Source organism: Sciurus carolinensis, chromosome 11 (genome assembly GCF_902686445.1).
Source record: "Sciurus carolinensis chromosome 11, mSciCar1.2, whole genome shotgun sequence".
Taxonomy (NCBI): Eukaryota; Metazoa; Chordata; class Mammalia; order Rodentia; family Sciuridae; genus Sciurus; species Sciurus carolinensis.
In genome coordinates this window covers 19,418,398-19,439,197 of record NC_062223.1, presented here as the reverse complement: position 1 = coordinate 19,439,197, position 20,800 = coordinate 19,418,398, and the positions used below count along the sequence as shown (strand labels likewise).

The following is a 20,800-nucleotide window of genomic DNA, read 5'->3' as shown; positions in this document are numbered from 1 at the left end:
AAAAATGCAGCAATGTTATGGAGCACAAAATCAAAATACAAGAACCAGGAGCTTTGCTTTATGAAAACATAAAATCATCTGAAAAGGAAATGGAGACAAAAGTACCATTCACAAAAGATACAAATATAAACAAAGATCTAGGAGAAAATTAACAAAGTGAAAAAAATTCCTAAAATGAGCAAATGAAATATTAATGAAATAAGTTGAAGTCACAATAAATTTTTTTTTAAAAAATCACATCGTCCTAGGCTGGAAGAATATATAATCTCAAAATGCCCATTCTATCCTAAAGAATTCATAAATTTAAGGCAATCCCTATGAAGATATCATTGCCCTAATTCAAATAACCATAAAAAGTTGCCCAAGATTTATAGGGAAACACACACACACACACACACACACACACACACACACACCCCAACAGCCAAAGTCACGATGACCAAGAAAAACAAAGTCGGAGTCAGTACCCTGCCTTCTTTCAAAACATACTACAAAGCTACAGTAGTCGGATGACTTGCAGTTCACCTAGAAACCGACTCTAAGACCCATGGGACAGGGACCTTGCATCTCAAGCCACCTGAACTTCCAAAGAAGTGCTAAGAACACACATTAGGGAAAAAGTCTTTTCAAGAAAAAGGGCAGGGAGAAAAGGATATCTGTATTCAGAAGAATAAACCTAGACCTGTATCTCTCATTAGTTACTAAAATAAACTCAAAATGGTTTATGAAAGATTTAAATGGGAGATCTGAAAACAAGTAACTACCAGAAGATCATGTAGGGGAAATACTTCAGAACATTGAAATGGGGAAGGGTATCATGAGGAGACAATGCAAAGCACCAAAGAAAATTATAAGCAGACAAATAGGCTTATTTCAAACCATAAGGTTCAACAAAGTAAAGGAAATATTCCTCAGAGTGAAGAGGCAACCTGTGGAGTGGGAGAAAATGCAAGAAATCTATGTATTAGACAAGGGGTAACTGTACAGACTATAAATAATGTCAACAATCAATAGCTAAAAATCACAAATAATACAAATTATAAATGGACAGTAGATCTACACTGACTTTTCTACAAAGAAGACATATAAATTGAGAACAGAAAAATGAAAAAAATGTTCAGCATCACGAATCACCTGGGAGGTTCAAATCAAAATCATAATGAAATGTCACCTCAAAAAAGTAAAAGCAACTATTTTCAAAACAACAACAAACAAAAATAAGTACAAACAATAACAAAATCAGGTAAAGACATGAAACAAAAGGGAAGACTTGGTCACTGTTGATGGAATGTTAAATCAGAATATGCATTATGGTAAAATAAAATATAGATCTGCAAGGTTCTCCATTCATCCCTCAGCTGAGCACACACACAAGGGAAATGGAATCAGCATATTGAAGAGACATCTACACTCCGGTGTTCTTTGCACACAGTTCACAATAGACATAAGCTGGAAGCAACCTAAGTGTTCACCAACTGATGGAGGTATAGAGAGTATGTGGTAGATGACACAATGGAATGTGATTTGCACAGAGAAAGCAAGGAAATGCTTTAATTTGGAACAACATGGATGGAACAGGTGATCAATGTTATTTGAAAAACCATATAAATATATATCTATAAATTTTCAACCAGATTTAATATTACATAATGAATACATACCTTGAAGCACCACATGGTCACCAACTAGTATGCATAATTTACAATTTAATGTGTAACATGAAAATGAATTCATTAAAATAACTACAAGAAGTTTTGCCATGAAAAATAAATTTTGGGCAAAGGAACACAATCGGCAAACTAGACAGAAAGCCATGCATATATGGCTACTGATATTTAACAATGACTTTAGAAATGCATGATTGGCAAAAGATAGTATCATTAGGAAGTAGTTTTAGTAAATTTAAATATGTACATGCAAAGGGATGTAATCAGACTCTCCAACTATATCTTCTAGTTATATGGACATAAAATGGATTGAAGGTTTAAACATAAATCCTAAAAGAAAAACTTGTAATAGAAAAGCTGTTGGCCATAATTTCTTGGTGACCATTTCAAGTCAAGCAAACAAACAAACAAAAAAAAATGGGTGAGACTACATTCAATTAAAAATTTCCTGCCAGGCAAAGATCCAATCAACACAATCAACAGTGTGAAAAGGCAACTGACAATATTGGATGAAATATTTGCAAACCACACTCTAATATGAAAGAAATATTAAAAACACATAATGAAGGCCTCGGATGTGGCTCAGTGGAAGAGTATTAGTCTAGAATCCATAAGGCCTGGGGTTCAATCTCCAGCAAGCATAAATAAATAAATAGAAATTCCTAGAAAATAACAAAATCAGTTATTTATAAATAATCAGAAGAGCCGAATATACTTTCTGCAAGGAAGAAAAAGACCAAAAGTTGTGTGGAAAAGATGTTCAACATCACTAATAATTAGGGAAATGCAAATCTGAAATACTTAAAACACAGGACAGAGAAAACTATTCACTCAATAAAGAGCATCAGGTCAGGTCTCAGTTGGAATGATCTACTTTTTGTTATGAAGCAAATCATTAAACTGCTCTGTGGAAACAGAAGATAATTTGGGCATATTCCCTTTGGGGTATCTGCTGTGGGCTTTGTCAATCGCTCCTTCAGTTGTTATAAATGATTTAAATTCAATGTATTCACCTTGAACCCAAACTTCTATTTGCTGATCCATTGGAAAGAGAAAATTTCAGAAATTTTGAAGGGTATTTTGGGCACTAGAACCTAGGATTTCAAGAACAAGTCTATTATTTATTTCTAGCATTTTAGCTACTAACGAAGTAATAAGGAGTTCTTTCCTTTTGTATGTGTGCATCACTTATATTAAGATCTGATTTAGTAAGAGTTTTTTCTATCTAGGAATTTAAACTCAAACTACTGGGAAAAGAAGAAAAGTGGAAATTGTTGAATTTTTGTTTCCTACACAATAAGTATGCTCCTTAGGAATGTGTGCTTTCATGCTGATGATGAAGGAAAATAGTTGAAAGTAAGGACAATTAGGAATCTATCAACACGGGGTAAGAAAAAGGACATTTTCCACTTTGTGGGGTCTTCTATGTTGATATAGTTGGAAAAGAACAATAATTTGGTAAAAGTCAGGTAACTGCTACACAATCTCCTAGTCTCTTCCAATGGCTAATCATTTCATAGCATTTCTTTTAGGTTTAATGACTTAAAAATCCCAAAAGATCAAATTGAGCCTTTAATTACGTGGGGCAGGGTGTTGTTTGGGGCAGAGTTCAGTGGCACAATGAAGACAAGATATTAAAGGAGGCAGGAAAAGAGTTTGTCAAGTACATCCACTCTGGAAGGAGATCTGGCACTGTATCTTGTTTCTGACAATTATTATCTGTGAAAGTCACAAAAGGTAAAAGAGCATAATATGCACAAAGAAATGTTTCTGTACCAGGAGCTCAATAAGGGGGCATTATGATTTCTCTCCTCTTTTGCAGACTCAGTATTTGTTCAAGAAGCCCAACATGATTGTTGTTTTCTAACGATTGAGATTGGATTTGGAGAAGTAGATCTAGATTAAATTTATAATTTGAATTTATACTGTCTGCAAGTATCATAGTTATTCTCTTATGGTAACTGATTCCTTTGGCCATGTGTGAATACTGATGTATTGAAATAATATGACTTTTTTAGCACATAGAAGAAATGTCTGTCTCATCAAAAAATTTAGCTGAAACTATATAATTTCCTCAAAGCAAAAGTATGTCTTCTGTAACATAGAAAATGGAAATGCAATTTTCAAGAGCATATGAGTTTTTTTCACATATAACACAATTTACAGAGCTTTTTATTCTCTAAAGAGTAATTCAGGGATATAAAGTGTAGTTACAGGAAAAATATAATCACCCTGTGTGATTAAATGCATTTAATCCCCAAAGAATACTCCGTAAGTGGAAACTAATTCACCACATTCTTGAAACTATGTTGTTTATTCCTGAACATTTACTGCAAAATTGTAAAATAAATATTAGTGTGCAGATTCTTCACATGAGTATTTTATGGCAAATCAATGAATGCAATTGTTGAAATGATGTAGAATTCTGATTCTGTTCCAATATTCATCTCTGACAACATCTCCAGTGTGATCAAATATATGTTTATCAAATATATACCAAATATATATAATTATCAAACAAACATTATCAAATACATACTTATCAAATATATATCAACTATATTTCAAATATATACTTTTCAAAAATATATATTTATCATATATATTAAATATATGTATTTGATATCTGCATACTTGAGCTGTTATGTGAGAGCAAAACATTGGATGGAATCAGAATCCACATCCTTCAACACACACATTTTAGTTATGCCCTTTTTGCTTTAATCTGATTTTAAATGGAAAGAGTTAATGGAACTCGGTGGTACAACAATCATTTGATTGGATCATTTCAGGAAAATGGCATGAGATGCATCAATGTGTTAACATCCATAACCTGCAAATGATTCTTCAGTTACTGAAATGATTGGTTGATTCACACTGTCTTTTGATATGCTGCTTGGAAATTACACACTGTCAGAAATACATTTGTACACATTTATAGGCATGATCCATGCCTATAAATTTACAGTCATGGTGCTGTTCTTCTTTCCTAGTTATGTCAGCTGTGATTTTATGAATCATCTTCAAGTGTGCTCCATGGGATTTCAACATGAAGAATGTCACTGAAGTAACTGTATTTGTGCTGAAGGGCTTCACTGACAATCCTGAACTGCAGATCTTCTTCTTCCTCCTGTTTCTAGCACTTTACCTGTTTACTCTCATGGGAAATTTAGGACTGATTGTCTTAGTCATTGTGGATTCCCGGCTGCACAACCCAATGTACTATTTTCTGGGTGTATTGTCTTCAATAGATGCCTGCTATTCCTCTGCTATCACTCCAAATATGTTGGTGGACTTTTTGTCAAGGGAGAAAGCCATTTCATTTGGTGCATGTGCAGCCCAGATGTTCCTTGCTGTAACCTGTGGAACTACAGAGTGCTTTCTCTTGGCAGCCATGGCTTATGATCGCTATGTGGCCATCTACAACCCACTTCTCTATTCAGTGAGCATGTCACCCAGGGTCTATATGCTGCTCATGGTGGCTTCCTGTGTTGGTGGGATTCTGCATGCTATAACACACACGACTGCCACTTTCAGCCTGTCCTTCTGTGGATCCAATGTAATCAAACACATCTTCTGTGACATCCCTCCTCTCCTTGCCATTTCTTGTTCTGACACCCGCCCCAACCAGCTTCTGCTCTTCTACTTTGCTGGCTCCATTGAGATATGCACTATCCTAATCGTCCTGATCTCCTATGGTTTCATTCTGTTGGCAATTCTGAGAATCCGCTCTGCTGAAGGGAAGAGGAAAGTCTTTTCTACCTGTGGCTCTCACCTAACTGCAGTGTCCATTTTTCATGGTACTGTTCTTTTCATGTACGTGAGACCAACATCCAACTATGCTTTGGAGCATGACATGACAGTGTCGATATTTTACACCATTTTTATTTCCATGCTGAATCCCCTCATCTACAGTTTGAGGAACAAAGATGTAAAAGAGGCAGTGAAGAGAGTTTTGGGGAATAATTGGTTTATCAATAAAGTCTGTTTTTCATAGAAGACATTCAATGAAAAAATTGAGAGTGACATGTTTGACAGTCTCATGACAGTATGGTGAAAATGTTTGTTTTCTCTTATCATTGTAATTCTCTTATTGTGAATATTTAAAATATAGATCATACTCAATCCTCTCTTGTGCTATTTTAAATGCAGAAATCCTACATCATCCATTTACTCTACAATGGTCATATTTCTATATGCATATGCATATGCATATACATAGTGCTGATATAAGTGAAGTGCACAAAATCCAACACACACTTGAATATATTTACATATTCTTTAATATTCTGTGTATTGTTTTATTGATTTCTATCTAAATTATATTTTAGTTGCAATTATCAATTTTTTAATAGATATCGTCTGACCAGCTTGATCAAGCACCATGCTAACCCAAAAAGAACACACACAAAAAGCCACTGTTTTCATAAGCCCAGAATGTTTGGAAATCTTCCATGATGTCATAAGTACTTCAGTCCAGTTAGAGCAATCTACTGCATGTTATATCTGTGAGCAATCTATTCATCTTGTTGTTCCTACACCACAGATAGCATGCTTGAATTCCAGGGTCTGATCACTGACCTGATTTGTGAGGGTGAATTTCCTCCTTTTATTCTGTCTTCCACATCATAGGCCTAATCCCATCCTTTAATTCCTCATAGATATTGATACTAGACCATTGATACTATCAGCATTTTTCAAGGTTAAATTTGAATACAAATCAAAAGAAAAGCACGATTCAGAAAGTTTTGACGTACAACCGAATGACGGCTTTTGCTCTTGCCATAATGGAGCACACATGGGTCATTATAAGATTCCCTACAGGCCTGGTGCATACTCAGCTTTGGCTCTGTTCTTGATGCCCCCAGTCTGTGAAGGTCTTGAAGACGGCGCCCTTTCTCGCCACCCAAGGTACAAGAATGAACATTCTAGCCTCTCTACTGTGCTCACTTTTAACCCTACTTCCAACACTCCAAATTTTCACTACACAGATATGTCTCCATTAAATTTGTTTCAGTGACATTTTTCTTCTTTTCTTCCTTCATTTTCCTCTATTGTTTTTGAATTATTTTGTAAACTTGTTTTCTCCCTCAAGGGTCCCCTTTATTCAATAGTTGATGCAGAATATCATGCTTATAACAAAGAATTCAACCTGAAGGTGTGTTCCTAAAATGGAATGAATACACTTAAATAACTTTGTAATAGACAAATACAGTCTATCTCCTACCACAGTGTAATCCTACACAATACTTTTAAGACTTTTTCTCCCTTAGATTATGCTCTCTTGTAACATTATATGAGTATTCCCTTCAAGTATTAAAACTGAGTCCTGATGATTGGCATTTAATATCTGTGCATTTCCAGTAGATGAAAATCAGGACTGACCTTGTGTATGCAAATGTGTGTGTGTGTTCATGTATTATTAAGGATGCAAGAGTTCTTTAATCACTGTTCAAACCTACCAAGAATTTTAAGCATATACATTTTCAGCTCTGCATCTACCTCATAGTAATCACAACAATAGTGAAATACACCACATACTTTTAAAAATAGCTACAATACACATTGCTGAATTAAATGACTATTAATTTTAGGACATTTAGATAGCATATTTCACCAAAGAAAATAACAAAGAAATAAACCTCTTAGGGTTAATGTTTGAACTTAAATTTAATGACTTGAAAAATTTAAATGTAAAGTCATTTTAAAAACTCTAAATGCCCTAAATCAACACAAATTTAAAAGTTGGTGATTTCATATAGGTGGGGAGGAGATGAAGTAAAACAAACAAATAAATAAAAAGTCTTGTGCTGTGAATATGAGATGTGAGAATATATCAAATTTCTGATAAATTTATGTATTCAACAGAATCACAAGGAGAATCTCTAACTAGATGAAGTAACATTAAATAGTAAAAAATAACCATGTGAAGAAAGAAATTTGCACACTAAGACATTCAGTAATATGTTACAAATATTTACTTAGAGCCTCTGTAAATTTATAGCATGTTTGCTGAAGAGTGAGTAAATTTTGATTTAACCAATGACAAAGAGTAAATAGTGCTTACATCTGGGAAAGGAGAGAACTGAGTGGAATTTGTACCAGAAGAAACTCAAAGTGAAACAGATGTACAAAGACTTCAAATTTTATAAAACATGATATTTATGTGTAAAAAAGAATAACATTAATATATAAAGGCACTCACACTTATATTTAATATCTGTTAGGAAAACCAAATCCATTAAATTATAGGAAAAAGTAAATCCATTAAATTATAGGGAAAAGTAAATCTTTATTTGTGCCAACTAAGGTGGCGCACATCTGTAATTCTGGCAGCTCCAGAGACTGAGGCAGGAGTATCCCAAGGTCAAAGTCAGCCTCGGCAACTTAGTGAGGTACTTAGCAACTCAGGGAGACCCTGTCTCTAAATAAAATATAAAAAAGGGCTGGGGATGTGACTCAGTTGTTAATCACTCTTGGGTTCAATCCTCAGTACTTAAAAAAAAAAAGGTATATTTTTATGGTTAATATTTTAACATTTACCAGAACTATTAAGTAGAATCCCTTTTGTTTTTTCATTAAAAATTAATAATTTTTAAACACAAACTAATGTAAGCACACTACATGGGAAACTTCTGTAAACCAAAACTATTATGACTAATAAAAAGACAATTACTTATTGCATGTAAAATACACAATTTATTATCAAGAATGCATACATACTACATAGACACATTATAAAAATAGGCACTACTTATAAAAGACATAGACAACAAACATGTAAGTTATATCTAAACTCATTTAAAGATACTTTATTGAAGTAAAATTCACCTTCCTTGAAGTGAATTATTTTAAATTAAAAGGTAATGATTTAGTGCCAATTATGTTCACAATGCTTTATAGCCACCAACTCTAGAGCAGTATTTCCACCAGTGAAAGTTAATTTCTCCTCATTCTGGCTTTGCTCATCCTTCCTCATGTGTTTTCTTTTCCTTTTCTTTTCTGTATAACTCCAAAAGTATTCATAATAGAGGTGACCTTTGTTCCCCAGATGCTTTGAGTATTATATTTTCGAGAGTCACACCTGTTAAGAGTTTGTACGGTACTTCATTATGATTTTTAAATACTCATTTCATAGTAGTAAACATAAAAGCTGCAGTTTTAATAATTTCAAATGTATAAAGCTGAACTCTTAACTGTAACTCAATGTTTCACAGCAGACCTCTGGAACATATTTGATTTCAGTAATTGACTCTTCACATCTGTTAGCAACTCCTCATTTCCCCCAACCCCTAACCCTTGGAAACTATCATCCTACATTCTGATTTCATAATTTTTAATACCATAAGTGAAAATCATTAATTATTTGTCTGTGACTATTTTATTCAACATAATTTTCTCCAAGGTTTCTGTGATATCATATGTTAGAGGATATATTTTTTTAAAGAGGTTTTATAATACTTCTATTTTATTTATTTATCTATTTTTTTTTAAATGTGGTGCTTTACATGTGCTAGGCAAGTACTCTACCACTGAGCCAAAACCTGTCCTCCCCGCTTTTCTTTGGTTCTGGGGATTGAATCCAGAGGTGCTTTACTTCTGAGCTACATCCTAAAAATTTTTGTTTTTTAAATTTTAAAATAGAGTCTTGCTATGTTCCAGGAACTGGCCTCAGACTTTCAATCCTCTTGCCTAAGCCTCCCATGTCACTGGGATTACAGACATGCACCACCACATTCAGCAGAGTATATCATTTTTAAGTCTTATGAATATTCCATATTGTACATAAATTGTATTCATGTTTTCCACCATGAATGCATATTTATGTTACTTCCACTTTGGGCTGTTTCAAAGAACAGGAGGGCACTGATATCTCCTTGAGTTCTAATTTCAATTCTTTTGAACAAAATCCAGAAGTTGGATGGCTGGTTCATACTATACTATTAATAAATAAATGAATCCACAGTTGAATACAAATTGTCCTTGATAATTAGTGGATATCTTCTAGGCTTTTGATTATACTTTCAAATGCTTTAGGGATAATCTACTTGTTGCTTGACTCCTCCTCAGGGAGAGTCTCAAAATATAAAAAAAAATCTATAAAACATCCTCACAAATGCCATGTTAAGAAAACATGGGGGGATCAAGAGAGATATTTCATTACAGGTAACAAAGAGTGAAGGTTTCAAGGGGTATAGTATATGAATAATATCTACAGAAATGGACACAATATTCCCTGGCTTTGCCATCTAATGAAAGTGACTATTTCTCCTTTGCAATGCCTTAAATGCACTAAGATCTCTTTCTTTTCTCTTCATATTAATTTTTTAATATTGAATATTTTTAAATTGAGTATTTTGGAAACAGATTGTGAGGTTGAAAAATATAAACACATATATAATAATATATTATATATACACATATGTATACATTCATGTGTGTATTATGTTATGTGTGTATGTGTGTGTGTGTGTGTGTATGAATGACAGAAGTTCAAAGAAAGAGGACATGAGGAGATGAACCCCAAAGGATTTTTTGGGGGGTGAAAGGCAAAATTCGAATTTCTTGTTGCTGGCAATTCGCAGGGCCCCATTCCTACTGGACAAGTACTGCACCACTGAATGACAACTCCAACCCAAGAGGCTGAAGGACTGCCAAAATTCAGTCATTCATTTTGAAGTTCTCCCAAATACTAATTTAGTCACTCTAGGCTCTTTTTGTCACCCTTTCAAAAGTAATTTAAAATTTAATGATTATGTAAATTATATGTAAATGTGATACATTCTCAATCTCTTAATAAGCAAATGGGAGTTTCCACTTTACACTGAGAGATGGAAAGCCTTTCTTGACGATTAGGAGACAAAGTCCCCAGTTGTATACTGATGGTAAAATATTCTTTATTTTGGAGTGGTATCTGATTCAACTTTTCTTGGTGCATAGGGTTAAAAATTAAATTCTAATATTCAGTAAAAATAGCAAACTATGAAAAAGCAGATTGTTTTGCAGACCTTTAATCCCAGCAGCTTGGGCAGCTGAGGCAGAGTATGGCAGCAGCCTAGAGAGGTTGTAAGCAAACTAGTGTGACCCTGTCTCAAAATAAAATACAAGAAAAGGGCTGGGGATGTGGCTCAGTGGGGTCAATTCCTGATACAAAAAAAAAAAAAAAAAGAAAGAAAAGAAAAGAAAGGAAGGAAGGAAGTAAAGAGGAAGGGAAAGACAGACAGACATAAAAGCAGATTGTTATTTTTTCCATTGAACTCTAAGACTGGTGAGAGGAAGCAGCTTCTATCTCTGCTTACCTCTTAGGAGATTGGTACTTAACAAGGCACTTTGTCTTTTAGCTTCTTATGATTACAGATTCCAGCAAACTAAACAACAAAAACAAGATATACCCTTTTTCTTATTGGATTTATCAAAAGTATTTCTCTAATGCTTTACACTGGTGCACTTTCATATTTCTAATTAAAGAAGCATGTATGTAATGTATGTATAGGGCAAGGTTGAATTTCAGATAGTCATAACAGTGTATGCAGGATTTTACATACAGTAAATGGAAGTTGTACCTAATCAGCTGTATATTTAACATTGTCAAATGTCATGATTTTGCCTGTTTTCCTATGCATTTCTTACAGACTTCTGTCATAATTTTCAGTGTAAAGTATGCCCTTATTCTTCTTTGGTAGTTTAGGAGAGATTGGTGCTCACATTATTTTACACAAGTGGTAATAATTATTCTGCCTTCACTGTGAAATGCCTGCTTGCATGTTACTCCTTTCAATGTCCAGTCTATTAGAACCATGAAGATATATCTTGTTTTTTACACATGTTCATTTACCCAAAATGCTTTATCACATTTGAAAAAATGTTCTTGTGGACTTTGTGGACAGAGGGATTTCAAATAACATCTAAGACTCCATGCATATGTCATTTTGATTGTGTTTCATTATATTTCTATGATATTACATATCATATTATAAGTTTTATACAGGATAGAAATTTATAAAATCAAAAGCATATGAAACTTTCTTTCTCCTTAAAGTACAGTGTCCCTTCATCCAAATCCAGTTTCTTGACTCTTTTTTGTATAAAGACAGAATGCACCTGTTTGTCCTAATTTGATCAGACTTCCTTATACTCACCCTGTGTTCTTGCATGTACTATATATTGGATTTGTTACATGTAAACAAGTATATATCAATTACTCTGACAGTGTACCCAGGGGAAGATTAATATTTTAAGTGAATTTGAATCATAATATCTTGCATTAAAATTTTATTAAATTTAAAAACTATAGATGGTAGGTCATCCAAAACCACAGCCTAGTTGGTTCAATTTAAGTCTTCAAGAAACTGGGGCAGCTGCAGAGATCAGGACAGGTTGCAAGTTTACATCCTACCTTGACCTGTTCCTCACCTATTCATCATCTGAGTTTGGTGAGTAAAGTGCTGAGGAGTGTTCATGTTCATCTGTAAGGAAAACTTCTTCAGGTAGTTTGCTGTTAAAAAAACAAACAAAACCAAGCAAAAAACACCAGCAATAAGAACATGATCCTGAGAGCTATTAGTGGGTAATATGTGCACACCGAATTATTTAATCACCTTCTCAACAAATCTGGAAGGATATACTGATTTTGTATCTGAGAATAAAGTGTTTAGGCTAAATTACTGTCACAGAGTTATAGATGAAAAGGTTACATGCAAATAAAACAGTATTAACCTATGTATATCTTTCTTCTGATTTGTTTCTTTTGATAAAAACAATTAGCAACGTGATCACTTAGAGTTTCCTATTCATAACTGGCAATTGTGGTACATTTTCAACTCTACCTGTGAGAATTTGAATTTCAAAGGACCATTTATTGAAGGAGAGAGTTGTATGCATTAGAAAATTGATTATTAGACATTTTCTTGTGTAATTTACAACAATACAATGTTCGTTTGTTAAATGAAATTAACAGATGTCAAGATGTTATTGCAATTATACAGAATATTAAAGAATAGTACAATTATCCATTTATCTAACAAAAATAGTATTTAGGTTATTTAAACTTTGGTGGCCATTTTTGCTTTATAATTCTGTATAACTTCATCAGTATCTCTGCTTATTCATCTATTTATGCATCTATCATTATCTATCTATCATCTATCTATCTATGTAGGTTTCTCAACCTTGGTACAAGTTGTTGGTGTGGATATTGTTTTGGGCAAGATATTGTGGATCACAGATACTCTTTAATCATCAGATGACAGTAGCAATTCATTTTCTTGTTGCAAATATCAAAATATCTCCAGACATTGCACAAATTTCATTGGTAAGCCAAATCACCCTATATCAGAATAAGTTGATCTCAGTCTCGATTTCTGCATATTTTCATTTGTAAAGATGTCTATTTTTTAATATAACTCAGAAACTAAGGATTTATCTTATTTGCAGATTTGTAGAATAAATCTCCACATGATAATATTTGTAATCTACTGACATTGCTACTGTGTGTTTCCAATCCAGGCTTTCTAATAAAATTGGATGGAAAAACCCAATCTCACAGTGGTGCATGAGTTCATTCTGAAGGGCATCACGTTGCGCCCTGAGCTGCAGGCTCCACTGTTTGGGCTGTTCCTCATCATCTACCTGGTCACAGTGCTGGGTAACTTGGGCATGATCATCCTCACCAAGGTGGACCACAGCCTACAAACACCCATGTACTTTTTTCTCAGACACCTGGCTATTACAGATCTTGGTTATTCTACAGTTGTAGGACCCAAGATGTTAGTAAATTTTGTTGTGGATCAAAATACAATCTCCTATCACTTTTGTGCTACACAGCTAGCTTTCTTTCTTGTGTTTATTATCAGTGAACTCTTTATTCTGTCCGCCATGTCCTATGACCGCTACGTGGCCATCTGTAACCCTCTCGTCTACACTGTCATCATGTCACAGAGGGTATGTCATGTATTAGTGGCAATCCCATATCTCTACTGCACATTTGTGTCTCTTCTAGTTACCATAAAGATTTTTACCTTATCCTTCTGTGGCTACAATGTCATCAGTCATTTCTACTGTGACAGTCTCCCTTTAATATCTTTGCTCTGCTCAAACACACATGAAATTGAAGTGATAATTCTGATCTTAGCAGCTTTTAATTTGATTTCCTCTCTTCTGGTCATTGTTGTGTCCTACCTGCTCATCCTCATAGCCATTCTCAGGATGAAGTCAGCTGAGGGCAGTCGCAAGGCTTTCTCCACCTGCAGATCCCACCTGACAGCGGTCACTGTGTTCTATGGGACTTTGATATTTATGTATGTGCAGCCCAAGTCCAACCACTCCTTTGACACCGATAAAGTGGCTTCCATATTTTATACTATGGTCATCCCAATGTTGAATCCCTTGATCTACAGCCTGAGGAACAAAGATGTAAAGTATGCCCTAAAGAGAACCTGGAATAAGATATGCAATGTATTTTCTTGATGTTTATATATTCTATGAGTCATAAATTGTGTTTGGTTGTGAACCTGTTCTGTTTCCCTCCAGAACAGTAAGCAGAACTGGGTTTGACATATCTTTAAAGATTGACCTTCACATTTCTGAATACTATAAATATTTAATTGAACAATAACTGAAAGATTTTGCCTTCCTTGAGGGGGAGAGATGAATTGTGGTATAAAAATTAAGGAAATTCTGAATAAATGGGCTTAGGGTCTATATATTTTAAGGTGTATGCAGTAGGAGAGTGAGAATAAGTAATATGTGCAGAAAAGGAGTCGTACTTTTCTGTAATCTCAACTATGAAACGTATTTTCTGTTCACATGCTTGTTGTTCTTTGATGTAAATGTAACCGTTCTGTCTTAAGCACATTTCTATAAGTTGTGTAGCTTGATTATTTGAAGGAATCAGTCACAAAAATCTGCTCATTTTCCTTTTCCACTTGAAGATCTTGAGATTTTTCTCTTTTCTTATCAATAGTCTTAGTTTTATATGTGTCCAAGACATTCTATTAACATATTTGACTATTTAGTAGCCTATAGGTTCAGTGCTGTATGTAATCTTACCTAATTCACCGCATCTGTGTATGGAAGTGAATGCACCAATTAAGGCAGATCTCTTAAGTTCTGCCCTTGAAGCTTCTGGGTTTTGCTCCCACTTCTTTCCTGGCTCAGTCTTGATTCATTAGAGCTTTCTTTTGTCTCATGCTATTTACTCTCCTTTACCAGGTTTAAATGCAAAGAATAAATCCTGTTTGAAAAATCATTGTCTATTTCTTATTTTATTCTTACCTAAGGAACTTGTCTCTTATGGAATAGACTCTTGGCCTCTCTCTCTCTCTCTCTCTCTCTCTCTCTCTCTCTCTCTCTCATTCTTTCCCCTTTGGATAACATTCTTTAGGTTTGGTACATATGACAGTGTACTATCTTTTGGTTAACCTCCATTATTTCATAATCCCGGTTAATGGAAGCAAACAAAGATAGTCTCACAATTTGAACCATAATATATTTCCAATAGAGATTAGCATGATATGTATCTATATATAATTGTCTTATCTTCTGGACACACTTTGTAACTCTCTCTAAAGTTATCCGTGCTTTATTATTATTGTTATTCTTTCACATTTGTAGCATTTCCTTTATATTATGTAAGGACTGGTCTATTTTCTTAGAATACCATCATGTAATAATGTTATCTTTGAACCTATCAAATGTGAATAAAAATATTTCATTGGAATACTAACAGCAATTGTATATTTTCATGTGTAGGTATATATAACTAAGAGGCTTATATATGACAAAATTTCTGCAAATGGTATATATATATATATATATATATATATATATATATATATATTCTTTTTGTTTGTACTGGGGATTAAGCACAGTGATGTTTCAACACTGAGCCTCATCCCTGAGCCCTTACTTAATATTTTATTTTGACATAGGGTCTCACTAAGTTGCTGCTGAAGCTGGCTTTGAACTTGCAATCCTCCATCCTCAGTCTCCCAAGTCACTGGGATTACTGGTGTGTGCCACTGTACCTAGCTAAAAAAATATTTTAATTCCCAAGAGACCTTACGTTGAACAGAGATAAAATGAAATGTTTCTAATTAGTAGTTTGGGAATACAAATTCTGTATATGTATAAATTAATATAATTCCTAATTATGTTTCTTCAAATTAATTTCAGTGATAATTATAACTTTTTAAGAAAAAATAATTCTAATATTTAAATTTCAAAAACCACACTGTGAATAAATATTGCCTAATATGTTACTACTAAAATAAACATTGAGAAGCTTTTTGATAATTCTTCAAATTATCACATTATTAGTATGCTCTGGTTGAACATTTTATAACATCTTGCTCATTTAGAAAATTGGTGTTTATTGCATTATTATGTGGAATTAGAAGGTATTTCATGGATTTTTTTCATTGAATGTAATATTCTAAAAGCCAAGAAAGGCATATGATTTAAATACTTGATTGGAAAATTTGAGTCAATAGAATTAAATATTGTATACAATAATGATTCCAAAGGTCTATACAATTTAGAATAAGATACTTTGAAAATTAAGAGCCCTCTGAGTATTTAAACAAACAAATCTGTAGTTACGATTAGAATCATAAGCTGTGGGGTATTATACTGAATAATTTCAGAGACACTAAACAACACGTTAGAAAAAAAAATCATGAATGAAGAGGGTCACAAAATGGAAATGTATTAAAAGCAATCTTCCCACACCATCCCCAAATCAGGTCCAGGTGATTCAATCTGAAATTCTTCAAAATGTATAGGGGAAAAAAAAGAGTAACTAATTCTTAGAAACATTTAAAGAAAACTAAGAAGGTGGTACATTTTTCAACTTTTTGAGGAGTACTCACCTGATATCACAGACAAATAAAGGCATCAAATCTTTCAAAATTCTTAATGAAATGTTAGAAGGTGAATTTAGCAGAACATACAAACAATAATACACTGTGCTGGATTTAAGCCAGAATCTAAAGTTTCACTTATCATTTGAAAATCAAAAGGTCATTACCTATATTGACAAACTAGAAATAAAGAAATAAAACGTATGTGACATGTTAATGAATACAAAAAAAAGTGGAAGTTCCAATATGCATTAATGACACAAACTTTGAACAAACTGTAAGTTGGAAACTTCCTTGGATATGCAGCATAGATGTTTCTTGGTATAACTTTCAGAGACACAGAAGGATTTCTCTTGGTTGCAAAGGCTTATGAAACTATGTAGCCTTTGACTACACAATTCAGTGAGCTTATCAGACAGGCTACGTGACACTCATCTTTGTGTCCTATGTTGGAGGAATTCTGCAGGCTAGTATACACACAGTGGCCATTTTCACACTATCCTGTGGATCAATGAGATCAGACACATTTTCGGTGATATCCCTTCTGTCCTTGCTATTGCTTATTTTAAGATCAGCACAAACCAGCTTCTCCTCTTGTTCTGTTCCAGGTTTCCTGAGATATCTACTGTACTAGTAGTCCTGATCTCCTATGGTTTCCTTCTGTTGGCTATTCTGAGGATATACTCTGCTGAAGGAAAACAGTCTTTTCTCCATGTGGTTCTTCCTAATGTGTATCCATTTCTCATAGGACTTTTCTTTTCAGATATGAGAGTTAAAATTCCAACTAGGCTTTGTATCATGACTTAATAAAATAGCTATATTATACAATTGTGATTCCCATGCTGAGTCACATCATTTTTAATTTGATAAAGATGCAAAAGAGGCAACACAGAAAAATTTGAAAAAAAATGGTTTATCGTTTAAGCACATTTTCCACATTTTAAAAAATGATGTTCCATATGTCTATATCAAGTGGGTAAGGTGAAATTTTTGTTTTTATTCATTAATATGCATAACTGTTAAAGAAAAGGGGGGAAGTTAAACACCATATCCACACATGTCCCCTTTATGTTTCCTAAAACCTTGCCAAGCTAAGGAGAAAATGAGAACAAGCCTGGGTCAAGATGACCAGATGCATATTATCATTGAGGAAACTGGCTTTTTCATGCACAGCAGGAACTAGGCCCTGTTAGTGTTACCTGTAGAAAGTTACTTTCTTGCATGTATGCTAGGGTACTGTTCCTTTGGGATGCTGGTCATACAATAAAACTAAGCATTCTGTTGCTAATTATGTCACTGTTTCTGTTCCTCTCTCAATGGTGACTGGCTGGAACTGAGGACACCATAGAAAGGATATGAGTCACTGATCAGTCAGGTATCACTGGACAAAGCACGAGGGAGAAGAGGAATTGCTTGCTGAAGCTCCTTGAGGGATGCAGGTGCCATCTCTTCAGCCTCTCACCACCAAACTCTTCTTGGAGCAATCACTGATCTCATAAGCTTTCCTCAATAAATCATAGGTCTCACACACAATCTCTGGCACTTCCTTTGGCTTTTCCACAATGCACACCACTGTCCTGGCACCACTGGGTTGTATATGGAACAATATACAACAATCTGCAATTCTCTTCTTTTGCAGATACTTTAAAATAAAGATTAATGTGAATTCTGTCTTGGTTCACTTAAAATGCAGAACAAAAATCCTCTATTTGCATTTTCCAGTATTTATACTAATATGTGCATTTAAGTATGTGGGTACACAAATGCTGATACTGATGGATCTGAATAACTTCATCGAATACTTCTAATCCAAACACTTATCACTGTTGCCATAAGCCCAGAGCACTTTCCATGAAGTCATCAGCACCTGATTTCAGTTCAAAGCAATGAGCTCCATTCTCAATCGCAGGCTGTGGTTCAGGTAATGGACTGAAATTCCTAAGTATTATCCCTGAGTTGACTCATGATGCTGTGTCCCCTCCCCCCTTTTTATCATCTGTACCACAGGTATAGATCCATTTTTAATTCCTCACAGAATACAGAAACTATACAGCATTTTCATCAAGATTAGTCTTAAATTCAAGAAAAACAAATACATACTAGTCTGGCCCCTACTCAGCTTTTAGCTGTGTTTTCTTTTGACATTATTACTTTGTGAGAGCTTTACAGATGATACACTTTCTCATTGCTGAAATCCAAGATGGAAAGATCAGAAAAGGTTCTTTACTGTGTTCTATCTAGCCTTGCTTTCCAGCACATCTTGTTTTCATTGCAAAGATGTTTCTACGTCAAATACTTTATTCCTTTTAAAAACATAGTGCTTTTTTTTGCCCTTTTTACATTTTATTTTGAGACAGTGTCTAACTAAGTTGCTTAAGGCCTCACTAAATTGCAGAGGTTGGCTTTGAACTTGTGATCCTTCTGCCTCAACCTCCTGAGCCACTAGGATTAGAGGCCTGTGCTACCATGCCCAGTCACTGTGCTTAACATGAATTCTGCATTCTTAATATTGAAACTACGCAATTCAGTACTGTTAACAATTGGCACAATGTTTTTCAACACATCTCTGGAATTTGATTATCTTGAAAATATTGAGTCTTCATGCCTATTTATTATCAACTCCTCATTTCCCCCAACTCTCTGTCCTTTGCAGCCATCCTTCCACTTTCTGAATCTGTGAGTTTGAGTATTTTGAATATCTCATGTAAATGGCAACATGCAGTATTCATCATTCGATGATCGGTTTATTCAGAATAATGTTCTCCAAGTACCTCCATGTTATCACACATATCAGGATAGAAATCTTTAAGGTTGAAAGATAGTCCATTGTTTGCATATATCACTTTTTATTTATTCATCCATCAATGAATATTTATACAGCTTTGCTCCTTCAAATTATGCTGCAAGGAAAGTGAGAGCACTAATATTTCTGGAACCCTAATGTTCAGATGCTTCTTGGATAAAATGCAGAATTAAGTTTGGAGGATTCTATGATGAGGAGAAAAAGAAAGAAGGAAAGAAAGAAAGAGAGAGAGAGGAAGGAAGGAAGGAAGGAAGGAAGGAAGGAAGGAAGGAAGGAAGAAAATCAAATGTGAAAAACGTTGCCCCTGACAATCTGTGGACAGCCTCCAGGCATTTCATTAAGCATTCAAGTGCCATAGTGATAATAAATAAATTGCTTTGCATTTCCTCAGGGATCATCTCTAAAGTTGAAACAATGCATAAATTGTCCTTGAAAATGCCAAATTCGGAAATACATGGGAGGATCACAAAAGAAGCTTCATTATAGGTAACAGAGGAAGGTTTTATGAGGTCACACTGTGGTAAATGTCTCTTTAGAAATTATCACATTTGTTATGGCTATTACATCTATTCTATATCTGATTAGCTTTTATGCTTCTATGCTTCTACTACTCCATAATGCTTGAACAACATTCAGAGTAGGAACTCTTTCTTCTCTCTGCATATTAAATATTATTATTTGCACCCAAGTTGAACTGGTAAGCACTCATAAGCATGAAATGCTTACATTGTATGTACTGAGAAAATACTTAATTTTGAACACATTCAGTTTCATATCAAATGGATGGGAAAAGTGATAGTAGATGAAACATAAATAAAAAACTATTTTTTTAAGGAGAAATTGTAACAGCAAGGATCATTTATCCCATTTTAATGTCCTTCCATACTTAGCGGCTCTTAGTTTTTTTGGGAACTCTCTCAGAAAGTCGTTAAATTTTAATTATGTAAATAAATGTATGAAAGAGATTTATCTGTGATCTCTTCATAAGGAAAAAAATTGACCTCTTGTTTAGACATATGAAAACATTTTTCTAGTATCAGGAGACTTTAAGTGACCAGTTTTAAAGAAATGGTAATAGTAAAATGTATTTAGATGCCACCACATGTTTTTGAATCTAATTTTAAAAAATAAACTTGAAAATTCAATAAGGATTAATGAACAATGAAAAAGCTTTTCTTTAATTCTTGCCATTAAACTCCAAAGCTGGTTAAAGGAAGCATGTTTATCTTTCTTTGCTTTAAAGGGATATTGGTACTGATTTATCATATGCACCCTATTTAGAGGTATTTTCATTATTATGAACGAAACAAAAATAATAAAAAAAACATTTATTATTGCATCCATTGAAGATATTTATCTAATGCTATATCTGACAAATTTGAAATATTTAATGTGAGAAAGGTATCTGTACAAGTACATGTTGCAAAACTGAATGATTTCATGTGCTTGTAGCTCATGTACAGATGACTGTC

At 34.1% G+C, this 20,800-nt stretch overlaps 2 protein-coding genes across 2 annotated transcripts; both read left to right on the top strand.

Annotated features, from left to right (window-relative positions):
* Nucleotides 1-4,713: 4,713 nt before the first annotated feature.
* On the top strand, nucleotides 4,714-5,664 carry LOC124959119 (olfactory receptor 1086-like). Its single transcript, XM_047517756.1, has one exon. It carries the CDS (start codon nucleotides 4,717-4,719, stop codon nucleotides 5,662-5,664), a length of 948 nt encoding a protein of 315 aa, XP_047373712.1. The 5' UTR covers nucleotides 4,714-4,716.
* Nucleotides 5,665-9,868: 4,204 nt separating this feature from the next.
* LOC124958862 (olfactory receptor 8K3-like) lies at nucleotides 9,869-14,132 on the top strand. The gene is made up of 2 exons (XM_047517397.1): nucleotides 9,869-9,896; nucleotides 13,201-14,132. The coding sequence occupies exons 1-2, from the start codon at nucleotides 9,869-9,871 to the stop codon at nucleotides 14,130-14,132; spliced, it is 960 nt and encodes a 319-aa protein (XP_047373353.1).
* The last annotated feature ends 6,668 nt before the right edge of the window (nucleotides 14,133-20,800 follow it).

Excerpts from the sequence above, each read along its gene's own strand:
- LOC124959119 (XM_047517756.1), top strand. The coding sequence starts at position 4,717 with ATGAAGAATGTCACTGAAGTAACTGTATTTGTGCTGAAGGGCTTCACT.
- LOC124958862 (XM_047517397.1), top strand. The coding sequence starts at position 9,869 with ATGAATAATATCTACAGAAATGGACACA. Across the intron at positions 9,897-13,200 it reads TATCTACAGAAATGGACACA|CCAATCTCACAGTGGTGCAT; the intron begins ATATTCCCTGGC and ends GGATGGAAAAAC.